The sequence below is a fragment of the Vulpes vulpes genome, chromosome 15, assembly GCF_048418805.1.
Source record: "Vulpes vulpes isolate BD-2025 chromosome 15, VulVul3, whole genome shotgun sequence".
Lineage (NCBI taxonomy): Eukaryota > Metazoa > Chordata > Mammalia > Carnivora > Canidae > Vulpes > Vulpes vulpes.
In genome coordinates this window covers 40,116,069-40,128,458 of record NC_132794.1, presented here as the reverse complement: position 1 = coordinate 40,128,458, position 12,390 = coordinate 40,116,069, and the positions used below count along the sequence as shown (strand labels likewise).

The 12,390-nt window shown below is 36.3% G+C and overlaps 1 protein-coding gene across 1 annotated transcript; it reads right to left on the bottom strand.

Moving 5' to 3' along the window:
* Positions 1 to 235: 235 nt before the first annotated feature.
* Positions 236 to 1,177, bottom strand: LOC112919828 (olfactory receptor 4F21-like). The gene has a single exon (XM_025998335.2). The coding sequence runs from the start codon at positions 1,175 to 1,177 to the stop codon at positions 236 to 238; it is 942 nt and encodes a 313-aa protein (XP_025854120.2).
* Between the last annotated feature and the right edge of the window lie 11,213 nt (positions 1,178 to 12,390).

The following is a 12,390-nucleotide window of genomic DNA, read 5'->3' as shown; positions in this document are numbered from 1 at the left end:
TGTAGTAGATATTACTGCTGTCTGCTGAAATAATAAAATAATACCCTTACATGGTAGATTCACATTTCCCATGGTAGCCAAAGTAGTGAATAAATGCTCTACAGAAGTAGTAGAATTTTATTCAGTGAAGTAGATAATATATATAGTTCTACCTATTTTAGCTGTCAGATCCCTCAGTAGAGATATCCAAAGAGCATATGGATGTATAGTTTTAGAGCTCCAGAGATAGAGCCAGTTAGCAACGTCTGCCATAATGTCCCCATTTGCTCAGTCGTTTTACAGATACCTTTATGTCTTTGTTCCTTAATGTATATATTATGGGATTTAAAATGGGGGTGATAGCAAAGTCAGCAATGAACAGGTATTTGTCAATTGATGATGTGGGGAAAGGCCAGACATAGAGAAACATGCATGGAGTGAAAAATAGAACCACCACAGTGATGTGAGATGACAGTGTGACAAATGCTTTGGATAAATCTCCTGAAGCACGTTTCCAGACAGTGACCAAAATGAAGACATAGGAAAGGATTAGCAAGAAGAAGGTGCCCATGCTCATGAAGCCACTGTTAGCAGCAATAATAAACTCAAACTTGGCTCCATCTGTGCACGCAAGCTTTATGATTCTGGGAAAGTCACAGTAAAAGCTGTCTACTTCATTAGGACCACAAAAAGGCAAGTTTATAATGAAAGCAAACTGAGACATAGCATGGATCACTCCAATCACCCAGCCAGTGATTACAAATGAAACACATATTTTAGGGTTCATGATGTTCAGATAGTGCAGAGGCTTACAAATTGCCATGTACCTGTCAAATGCCATGGCTATGAGCAGCACCATCTCCACTCCTCCCATGATGTGGATGAAGCATATCTGTGTCATGCAACCTTGGAAGGAAATTATCTTGTATTCATTTAAAAGGTCCCCAATCATCTTTGGGACTGTTGTAGAGGCAACCCCCATGTCAATGAAGGACAGATTGGCCAGGAAGAAGTACATGGGAGAATGTAGGTGAGAATCAAAAATTACCAAAAAGAAAATGAAGAGATTTCCCAGGATTATCCCTAAATAGATCAAGGAAAATGTCAACATGAGAAAAACTCTAGTTTCCCAAGAACTAGAGAGTCCCAGCAACACAAACTCAGAAACCACAGAATTATTTAGTCCATCCATTGACATGGGCAGAAGAGTTGATTCTCAAATCATCTGAGGATAGAAGATGATTAAAAAGTCACAGTCAGTGATATAAATGTAAATTTCCTATTTCTTGCTAGTTTGTTCTTTGGGACACCTATCTTAAATTAGAAAGCATTTAACTGGATATGGAGAAATATTACAGATAAGGAAACATTAAGGTGATAAAGAGAATGATTATACAAAAGAGAAGAAAATTATTAATACTTTAGCTGGAAATGAATGGTATTACTTCCCTTCTATTCCATTCGCAGATCTTTTTATTTTGTGTCTCAAGGATTTCAAGACATTTCCCCTGATCACTTACTGAGATGTGAATAATTTCAGCTACTACTGTCAACTTCACAGTAATATTCTCACACTACTTTGCTAATTTTCCTTAACTGAATTTATTTCAATAGTCAAAGAGAGATTTTTAGGCCCAAATTGCCTAATGCCTTTCACCTTGTTTCACCTTATATATGTGATTTGTTTTTGTTTTTATTATGTATAATTTACCATAGACGTCAACTCTTAGATTGTGATTATTCATAATTTTGATTCATAACTACTGTCGTAGTACATCCCTCTACATTCAATTAAAATGTTGGATACAAAGACTGAACGCTTGTAAGCAAAAAGCATTAATTAGACAATTAAAAGTTCAATGGATGACATTTATACAAAACTTTGTACTAAGCACATTGTCTCATTTAAACCCCACATAATTCCATATGAAAGTACTTTTTTTAGATTCATTTGACTAATGAAGAAAGTCAGTCTTCGAGGGATCAAGTGTCAGAGCCAGGACATGTATCCAGAGCTGTAGGACACCATACCCATTCTTCTAACCATAGCACTGTGCTCTTCAAGGCTGGCCCCTTCCAGTATACACTGGATCTTCCCTAAGGATCTATCAGTTAAGCTTTCTTCACCTTTTTGCTTCCTTTTACCTATTTACATAGTTAAGTTGTTTCTTTTTTTTAAAGATTTTATTTATTTATCTGAGACATAGAGTAGACACATGTCAGAGTGTGGGTAGGGGCAGAGGGAGAGGGATTAGTCTCAGCAGGGAGCCCGATGGATGAGGACTCAATCCCAGAACTGAGATGAATGTGGATTCTTAAACTACCAAGACACTCAGGTGCCTCTACATAATTAAGTTCTTTTTTTAAAAAAATCAAATCTCTGAATCTTGCATCTCCTAATTTTCTTTTTCTCCCTAACTCCTCATTGGCAATCCTCACTTTTTGTTCACCAATGGGCCAAAACAATTGAGTTTCCAAAATTCCTTGTGCATAGAAAGATATCTTGGATAATGAATATTTAACACAATAATCAGTTTTTAATCATCATTTTCCTTGATCTCTCTGTCGTATTTGATATTGCTTATCATGCCCTCAGTTCTGTAACTCCCTGTGCCCTTGGATCCTTGGCTTTCATAAAGCCAATCCTCTCTCACTTCTTTCCAATGGAAGCTCCACTTATTCTAGTGTTTGGCTGAAATCTCTGGATTTTAGAAGACAGTAGCTCTATCCCAGGTTGATAGGATGATATATGATTTTTCTAAACCAGTTATGCTTAATCCCATTTTTCTTGGCCATGAATCAATCTAAGATAGGGCATGTGACCCAGGAATGTTCAATCAGTTATAATCCAGTGATATTTGGAGAGCTTTTTTTCCAAATGAAAAGATAGAACTTTATGTAGAGAAGGTTCTTTTCATGGCCTGTGTGTGTGTGTGTGTGTGTGTGTGTGTGTGCAGTTAATGCCAATGATATGCCTAACGGTACAGCAACCACAAAGTTGTAAAGCCCACACAATACAAATAATACAGTGAAAATTTAGAGAGGACCCAGAAACAAAAAGGCATGTTGAATCACTTAACTAAAGCCTGCAATATTCTCTCTTCAGATTTATTCTTTTAACAGGAGAAAAATAAACTGGAACTTCTTTGACCAAGTCTAAGCCAGATTTTCTGTTAATTGGTAGAATACAATAGGACCATATTTATGATAGACCTTTTCTAATTATTCTTTTGCCTTTCTGACTTCTCTATACCTTTCACTAACACAGTAATCACTGTCCTCTGCTGGACCTTAATCTCTGGCTTGACTCAGAGTCTGTGGTAAGTATTCGTTCTTCTTTTAAAGTATGTTGGAAACATCTCTTCTAACCATTCACTCTACAGAATCTTATACATATGCCAGTTTACCTTGGTCGGATGAGGAAAAAGATTTAAAAATGTCAATCCTATATTATATATCTCCACCTGTATGTTTCTCAAAACTTTGTAGGGATTCTTGTAGCTCAGACAGGAAAAACTTTATTCAATATCAGTGTACTCATTTTAACTAGTACCTACATGTTGAATTCTAAATCTGTAGCTTTTCCCCTTACTCCAGAGTAATAGACCCAAAGCCGTATGTGGTGTACACAAATAGAAGTTCCACCTCCATATTTGAGTTAATATGTAAAAACTGAATTTATAATTTAAATTACTCCAATGCTTTAATCAATGTCATTACCATTCTCCTCAATGCCCAGTATAGACACCTGAGTATCACTCTGTCCCTGCATTTCCAGCTCCACTTGTACAACTTTTCCTCTCAACTATTTCTCATTTCAGTTCCTTCCTCATTTCTCTGGTCATTTTGTCTTTTACCCATTTTCCCATCTTGACATTTGAAGAGGCTCCTAAATGATCTCCCTGTTCCACTCTTCCTCATATCCAGTCCATTCTACAGAATGTTTCCCTATGTATCTATCTAGAGATCAAATATGACCACATGGCTTTCCTATTTAAAGCCTTTGGTGGGTCTATGATGAGAAAAATTTTTGGTACCACATCATATCACATAAGGTCATGAGAAGAGTTGAGCAGTATTTGATTTCAGAGGATATTTCCACAAGAATTTTGGGGACTGAATGTACTAACCAGTTACTGGATAAATTTCAAAATTGAACCCTGATAAAAACTCTTGGTCAATTGGGAAAGACCAAGAAACATTTTACTATGATGATTTTAATAAAATGCTTAAACCAATAGTCAATGTCTGATTATAGATGGAACATTAAAATCAAGAACATAACAAAGCCCACATCATTATATTTTAATCATTTTTACTCTAGTAGATGGATTAAGCCAAATAATATTCTTGAAAGAACAGCATCAAAGGCATAATCATTCAGAAATAATAAAATTGTCCATCTCAAATACTTACAAGTAAATGAAAAATAAATCTAGAAGATTATTTTAATAAATATAATAAATAATAAATTGTAAACAATTTATTAAAATTTGATTTAAAAAATCTCATTTCTAAGTGACACAAATGTGCAATGTAAGCATTCTATTGAAAAACAGGGCAGCCCGCGTGGCTCAGTGGTTTAGTGCCGCCTTCAGCCCAGGATGTGGTCCTGGAGACCCAGGATGGAGTCCCGTGTTAGGCTCCCTTTATGGAATGGAGCCTGCTTCCCCCTCTGCCTGTGTCTGTGCCTCTCTCTCTTTCACTCTGTGTCTCTCATGAATAAATAAATAAAATCTTTAAAAACCAACTTTTCTGAAACATTTGAAATGTGGATTGAAATAGGAAATGAAACCATGCCAATGGAAAAAAAAAGACTCAAAATTGTAAAGATTCTCGTGTAACTATTCTAAGCAATAGCTGCAGTGCCCATTAAAAGCCCAACAGCTATGTTTTGGAGCTTTAAAAAGAGATCTAAATGTCCATTTCAAAGCCCAGGGATTTTGAAAAAGATAAGAAGAGGGTGACAAGGGGAGAAAAGAGAATGCTTTCTGGAAAACTATTGGGATATATTGTAAACTCATGTCAATTAAACAATGATTAATTTTACTGACATTGAACAGATAAATATAGCAAAATGCAGATAAGAATGTGGCAATTGCACTGTTGGGGATTTACCCCAAAGATTCAGATGCAATGAAACGCCGGGACACCTGTACCCCGGTGTTTCTAGCAGCGATGTCCACAATAGCCAAACTGTGGAAGGAGCCTCAGTGTCCATAGAAAGATGAAAGGATAAAGAAGATGTGGTCTATATACACAATGGAATATTCCTCAGCCATTAGAAACGACAAATACCCACCATTTGCTTCAACGTGGATGGAACTGGAGGGTATTATGCTGAGTGAAGTAAGTCAATCGGAGAAGGACAAACAGTGTATGTCCTCATTCATTTGGGAATATAAATAATAGTGAAAGGGAATATAAGGGAAGGTAGAAGAAATGTGTGGGAAATATCAGAAAGGGAGACAGAACATAAAGACTCCTAACTCTGGGAAATGAACTAGGGGTGGTGGAGGGGGAGGAGGGGGGGGGTGAAGGTGATTGGGTGACAGGCACTGAGGGGGACACTTGACGGGATGAGCACTGGGTGTTATTCTGTATGTTGGTTAATTGAACACCAATAAAAAATTAATTTATTAAAAAAAAAAGAATGTGACACAAATTAGGGAGTGTAATATATGATAAAGAATGCAATACAATTTAATAGAATAATGAAGGGTTATCTACTAAATTCAGAGTATTCAATAGTTATTAAACATGTAGCTCAACATTGGAAATGAAAACTTTTGTATCTTACCATGCATATTAGAGCAAAACATGTTCTAGATGGTTAGAAGCCTTAAGTGAAAAAATAAAACTGTAAAGATTGTTAAGTTGAATTATGAGTTACTTTCTAAAATTTGAGATTGAAGAGGTCTTTCTACATTGACCTCAAATTCAGAAAGCAGATCCCAGTTTCGTATTTTCTCCTCAACAGAAGGAATGAATGGTTGCTGGTATAGAATTGGGAAATCAGTGCTTCTCGTTCTCAGCTGAAAAGAAATGTGAAGTAGTACTGTCAACCCAGAAGACAGTTGAGTCATAAAGGTAAAAAATATTTATTTGTAATTTAGTAATCCTATGTCTTGGAATTAGTTGAAAAATAGACAAATGGATAAAATGTATAATGTTATCTTACTTTAATGTTTCTTATAATTTGAAACGTTTGATGATAAGGGACTGATTATGTGGATATATTCAGGTTTTAAAAGGTCATTAGGTATATATTAATTATCATGGAAAGATATCGATAAGTCCAGAAGACTACAGTGGAAAATATTTATACTAATATAAATATTATATTAGTATAATATACGACAAGAATGAGTAAAGGTTTAGAATTTGCCCCATGTTACTGCAAAAAATGGGGTGGTGGGATTAAAAAACAATTTAAAGATTTGACTAGTGTTAACACACGATGTTACCTAGTTTCAGGTGTACAATATAGTGATGCAGTATCTCTATATGCTACTCCGTGTTCACCACAAATGCAGCTACCATCTATTGTCATACAGGTGGTGGGATTGTAAATAATTTTATGCTTGTTTCTTTATCCCCAACTTGATTTGTATTATTTATTTTTTAATTGGAAAACAAGAGTGTCACAGTAATTTGAGGGGATGGATACATTTATATAGGGAGCATTTCCAATACATACAGTAAAATGCAGTATTTAGGGTACAGACACAAGGGCCAAACTGTTTGCCTTCCCAGATCCCATTCACCTGCTGTGTGCTTTATGTGAGGCACTGAGCTGCCAGATGTGTCCATTTCTTCATGTGTTAAAGGCAGATACTAAGAGTCACTATCTCCTAAAGTGGTTTTGAGGAATAAATGAGTTGAAAAGAAAACATCAGAAAGTGCTTCGACACTAAAGTGCTAAATAAGTGTTATCTCTTCCAATAATTTTGATAGTTTTCAAGCAACAGGCCTAGAGTTTTCAGACTGGAAACAGTGGTTGAATAAATCTGGCAGACAGAAAGCTAGCATGCTTTTTTCATGTTGTTTCAGTGGAAATATATAGATGTTTCTTTTTATTTTTATAATTCTAAGATTCAGAGTAAGAGGAGTTGGAAGACAAGATGTAATTATGTACTATTTGCAAAAAGCTTCTAGAGCTTTGAAGAATATTTTATATTCATCTTTCATACAGTTTTATCTCTGAGAAGGAGTATGTAAAACAACATGAATGGAAATCATTCCACTGAAGTGAGTTAACAAAGGAAAGGGGTTTGGGGAAGAGAAGTAAATTGTGGGGAACATGAAAGTAGATAATAATGGACCCAGATGCTGGAGAATTAAGAATGGGCTTTTCACCTACCTGCAAGGCTCTGGGTTCACCCTCAGCAGCTTCAAGGGTTTGAGAAGCACAGAGAGATTCACTCCCTTTTAGATGCACTGTTATTAATTAAGACAGAGCTATAAATAGTTCTTACCATTAGGAATGAAACCAATTATGAGATTGAGTCTTAATAACTAATATTTATTCCATTATTGGCTGTTGATAGAAATTAGGACTTTTGTGAACCTTGGCTTTTTCCCCAAGGGTCAATTCCATAAGATGCAAAACAGAGTAACAGAGAAATTGAACAGTCTGTGCGATGAGTAGTAATTATGTGGTTTTGACAGTATTTTTTCAAATTTGAGATCAGAGGTGTTATACATTACAGATGTTTTATGACTTATAGAACTGTTGAGATTTATCAGAACTATGAGTCACTGGTTATATCTGTTTGGCATAAATATCTCATAAAAGGTAAAATACCACTACACACACTTAACTGCTAATTCTGCTTAGAATTTTGAGAACTAATAAGTTGGCATTTGATAAGTATGAAAGCTCAAAGGATACAGTGACCATAAGCTGAACAGTGTCACTTGGAGTTTTAATACCTAAAATTATTCTATATGGAGATCTAGAGACAAAGGAATTTTTGTTTTTGGAAAAAAAGAAGTATGTTTATAGTAAATATACCTTAATGTTGTTGTTTTTCAGTCATAACAGGCCATTTAATAAGCAAACAGAGTATCCTACCTAGGCTTCACTGCAAGATTGCTTGGAGTCTCATCTTTACAGCTGTTACTTGAGATCACTTTTGTGAAGAAATGATTTTTCTGTTTAAAGGAAACCCAGAAGCTATTTAATTAAGGTGAATCTATTTTCTGGAGGGATTAGCTCCAAAACACTGGTCCTTTTTAGCGAAAATGGCAAAGCTTTTTAGGGCCAATATATTGGCCAAGTCTGTATACATGGAGCTAGAAAAATAGTGAATAACAAAATAAGGAGAATATAATGAGTCTGAGAATAATAAGAATACAGTGTAGTGCTGAAGTGTGAATTCTGTGGATTAGGAAGGATCAAGATGAGGTAACAGGGTAGAAACAACTTGCAAAAGCCTGAGGATCTTTTCTCTGCAGTTGAATCCATAAATATTTCTTGTTTTTGGACAGGCCTGATTAAAGAGTGGGAAGGCAGTAGGTCCAACATTGAAGAAGATGCAGTCTCTCGACTACTTATTGTCCTCCTCGTCTCAGCAATATAAACTCCAAGGAAAGGTGAGATGATGTGACTATACATAGGCATCATATGTTATCTGCACCGATTGATGAAAGTCAGAAGGAGAAGTGATCCCTTGGTTTTCAGGAGTTAAGTCTATTTTCACACACTAGCAGGGCATAATATTTCCATTAATAAACATCAGTACATGTTCTCAACAATAAACGTTACTGTCAGATTTGATTCTCTTGCCCGTTTAGAGATGTAAGGTGGTATTTCATTATGATCTTCCGTTGCAGTTTCTCCATTACTAATTAGGTTGAGGTTGAGTATCTAGTGTCCCATAGTAATTTTTTTTAATTATTTTTATTTTTAAAATTATTTTTATCGGAGTTCAATTTGCCAACATATAGCGTAACACCCAGTGCTCATCCCGCCAAGTGCCCCCCTCATTGCCCATCACCCACTTACCCCAACTCCCCACCCACCTTCCCTTCCACTACCCCTTGTTCATTTCCCAGAGTTAGGTGTCTCTTATGTTCTGTCAACTTGACTGATATTTTCACTCATTTTATCTCCTTTCTCTTTCTTCCCTTTCACTAGTTTTTATATTCCCCAAATGAGTGAGACCATATAATGTTTTCCCTTTTCTGATTGACTTATTTCACTCAGCATAATACCCTCCAAGCCCATCCATGTCAGAGCAAATGGTGGGTATTTGTCGTTTCTAATGGCTGAGTAATATTCCATTGTATACATATACATCATCTTCTTTATCCATTCATCTTTTGCTGGACTCCAAGGCTCCTTCCACAGTTTGGCTATTGTGGACATTGCTGCTATAAACATTGGGGTGCAGGTGTCCCAACATTTCAAGGCATCTGCATCTTCACAGTGCAATTGCTGGGTCATAGGGCAGATCTATTTTTAACTCTTTGAGGAACCTCCACACATTTTCCAGAGTGACTGCACCAGTTCACATTCCCACCAACAGTGCAAGAGGGTTCCCTTTTCTCCGCATCCTCTCCAACATTTGTTGTTTCCTGTCTTGTTAATTTTCCCCATTCTCACTGGTGTAAGGTGGTATCTCATTGTGATTTTATTTTGTATTTCCCTGATGGCAAGTGATGCAGAGCATTTTCTCATGTGCTTGTTGGCCAGGTCTATGTCTTCCTCTGTGAAATTTTTGTTCATATATTTTGCCCATTTCATGATTGGATTGTTTGTTTCTTTCCTGTTGAGTTTAATAAGTTCTTTATAGATCTTGGATGCTGGCCCTTTATCTGATAGGTCATTTGGAGATATCTTCTCTCATTCTGTAGATTGTCTTTAGTTTTCTTGACTCTTTCTTTTGTTATGCAAATCTTTTTATCTTGATGAAGTACCAATAATTCAATTTTGCTTTTGTTTCTCTTGCCTTCATGGATGTATCTTGCAAGAAGTTACTGTGGCTGAGTTCAAAAAGCGTGTTGCCTGTTTTCTCCTCTAGGATTTTGATGGATTCTTGTCTCACATTGAGATCTTTCATCCATTTTGAGTTTATCTTTTTGTATGGTGCAAGAGAATGGTCTAGTTTCATTCTTCTGCAGGTGGATGTCCAATTTTCCCAGCACCATTTATTGTAGAGACTGTCTTTTTATCCAGTGGATAGTCTTTCCTCCTAGTCGAATATTAGTTAACCATAAAATTGAAAGCCCATTTCTGGGTTCTCTATTTTGTTCCATTGATCTATGTGCCTGTTTTTGTGCCAATACCACACTGTCTTGATGACCACAGCTTTGAAGTACAACCTGAAATCTGGCATTGTGATGCCCCCAGCTATGGTTTTCTTTTTTAATATTCCCCAGGCTATTCAGGGTCTTTTCTGATTCCACACAAATCTTTTTTTTTTTTTTGATTCCACACAAATCTTAAGATAATTTGTTCCAAGTCTCTGAAGAAAGTCCATGGTATTTTGTTAGGGATTGCATTAAATGTGTAAACTGCCCTGGGTAGCATGGATATTTTCACAATATTAATTCTTCCAATCCCTGAGCATGGAATACTTTTCCATCTCTTTGTGACTTCCTCAATTTCTTTCAGAAGTGTTCTGTAGTTTTCAGAGTATAGATCCTTTACTGCTTTGGTTAGGTTTAATTCTAGGTATCTTACACTTTTGGGTAAAATTGTAAATGGGATTGACTTCTTAATTTCTCTTTCTTCACTGTCATTGTGAATGTACAGAAATGCCACTGATATCTGGGCATTGATTTTGTATCCTGCCACACTGCCAAATTGCTGTTGAGTTCTAGCAATCTTGAGGTGGAGTCTTTTGGGTTTTCTATGTAGAGTATCATGTCATCTGTGAAGATGGAGAGTTTGACTTCTTCTTTGCCAATTTGAATGCCTTTTATTTCCTTTTGTTGCCTGCTGTGGCTAGGATTCTCATACTATGTTGAATAGCAGTGGTGAGAGTGGACATCCCTGTCTTGTTCCTGATCTTAGGGGAAAGGCTCCCAGTGTCTCCCCATTGAGAATGATATTTGCTGTGGGCTTTTCGTAGATGGCTTTTAAGATGTTGAGGAATGTTCCCTCTATCCCTATATTCTGAAGAGTTTTGATCAGAAATGGATGCTGTATTTCGTCAAATGCTTTCTCTGAATCTCTTGAAGGGATCATATGGTTCTTGTATTTTCTCTTGCTGATATGATGATTCATATTGATTGTTTTACGAGTGTTGAACCAGCCATGCATCCCAGGGATAAATCCCACTTGGTCATGGTGAATAATCTTCTTAATGTGTTGTTGGATCCTATTGGCTAGTATCTTGTTGAGAACTTTTTCATCTGTGTTCATCAGGGATATTGGTCTATAATTCGCCTTTTTGTGGGGTCTTTGTCTGGTTTTGGAATTAAGGTGATGCTGGCCTTGTGGAACGAGTTTAGAAGTACTCCATCTTTTTCTATTTTTCCGAACAGCTTTAATAGAATAGGTATGGTTTCTTCTTTAAACGTTTGATAGAATTCCTCAGGGAAGCCATCTGGCCCTGGACTTTTGTGTCTTGGGAGGTTTTTGATGACTGCTTCAATTTCCTCCATGGTTATCAGCCTGTTCAGGTTTTCTATTTCTTCTTGTTGCAGTTTTGGTAGTTTGTGGTTTTCCAGAAATGCGTCCATTTCTTCTAGATTGCCTAATTTATTGGCGTATAGCTGCTTATAATAAGTTTTTTAAATAGTTTGTATTTACTTGGTATTGGTGGTGATCTCTCCTTTCTCATTCATGATTTTATTAATTTGAGTCTTTTCTCTTTTGTGTTTATAAGGCTGGCTAATGGTTTATCTATCTTAATGATTCTTTCAAAGAACCAACTCCTGGTTTGTTGAATGTTCCACAGTTCTTCTGGTCTCTATTTCATTGGGTTCTGCTAAAATCTTTATTAATTTTCTTCTTTTTCTGGGTGTAGGATCTATTTTCTGTTTTTCTCCAGCTCCTTTAGGTGCAAGGTTAGTTTGTGTATTTGAATTCTTTCCAGTTTTTGGATGGATGATTGTATTGTGATGTATTTACCTCTTAGGACTGCTTTTGCTGTATCCCAAAGATTTTTAACTGTTGTATCTTCATTAGTATCCATGAATCTTTTTAATTCTTCTCTAATTTTCTGGTTGACCCTTTCATCTTTTAGCAGGATGGTCCTTAATCTCCATGTGTTTGAAAGCCTTCCAAACATCTTCTTGTGGTTTAGTTCTAGTTTCAATGAATTATGGTCTGAAAATATGCAGGGGACAATCTCAATATTTGGAATTGGTTAAGACCTGATTTGTGACCCAGTAGGTGGTCTATTCTGGAGAAAGTTCCATGTGCACTTTAGAAGAATGTGTATTCAGTTGCGTTTC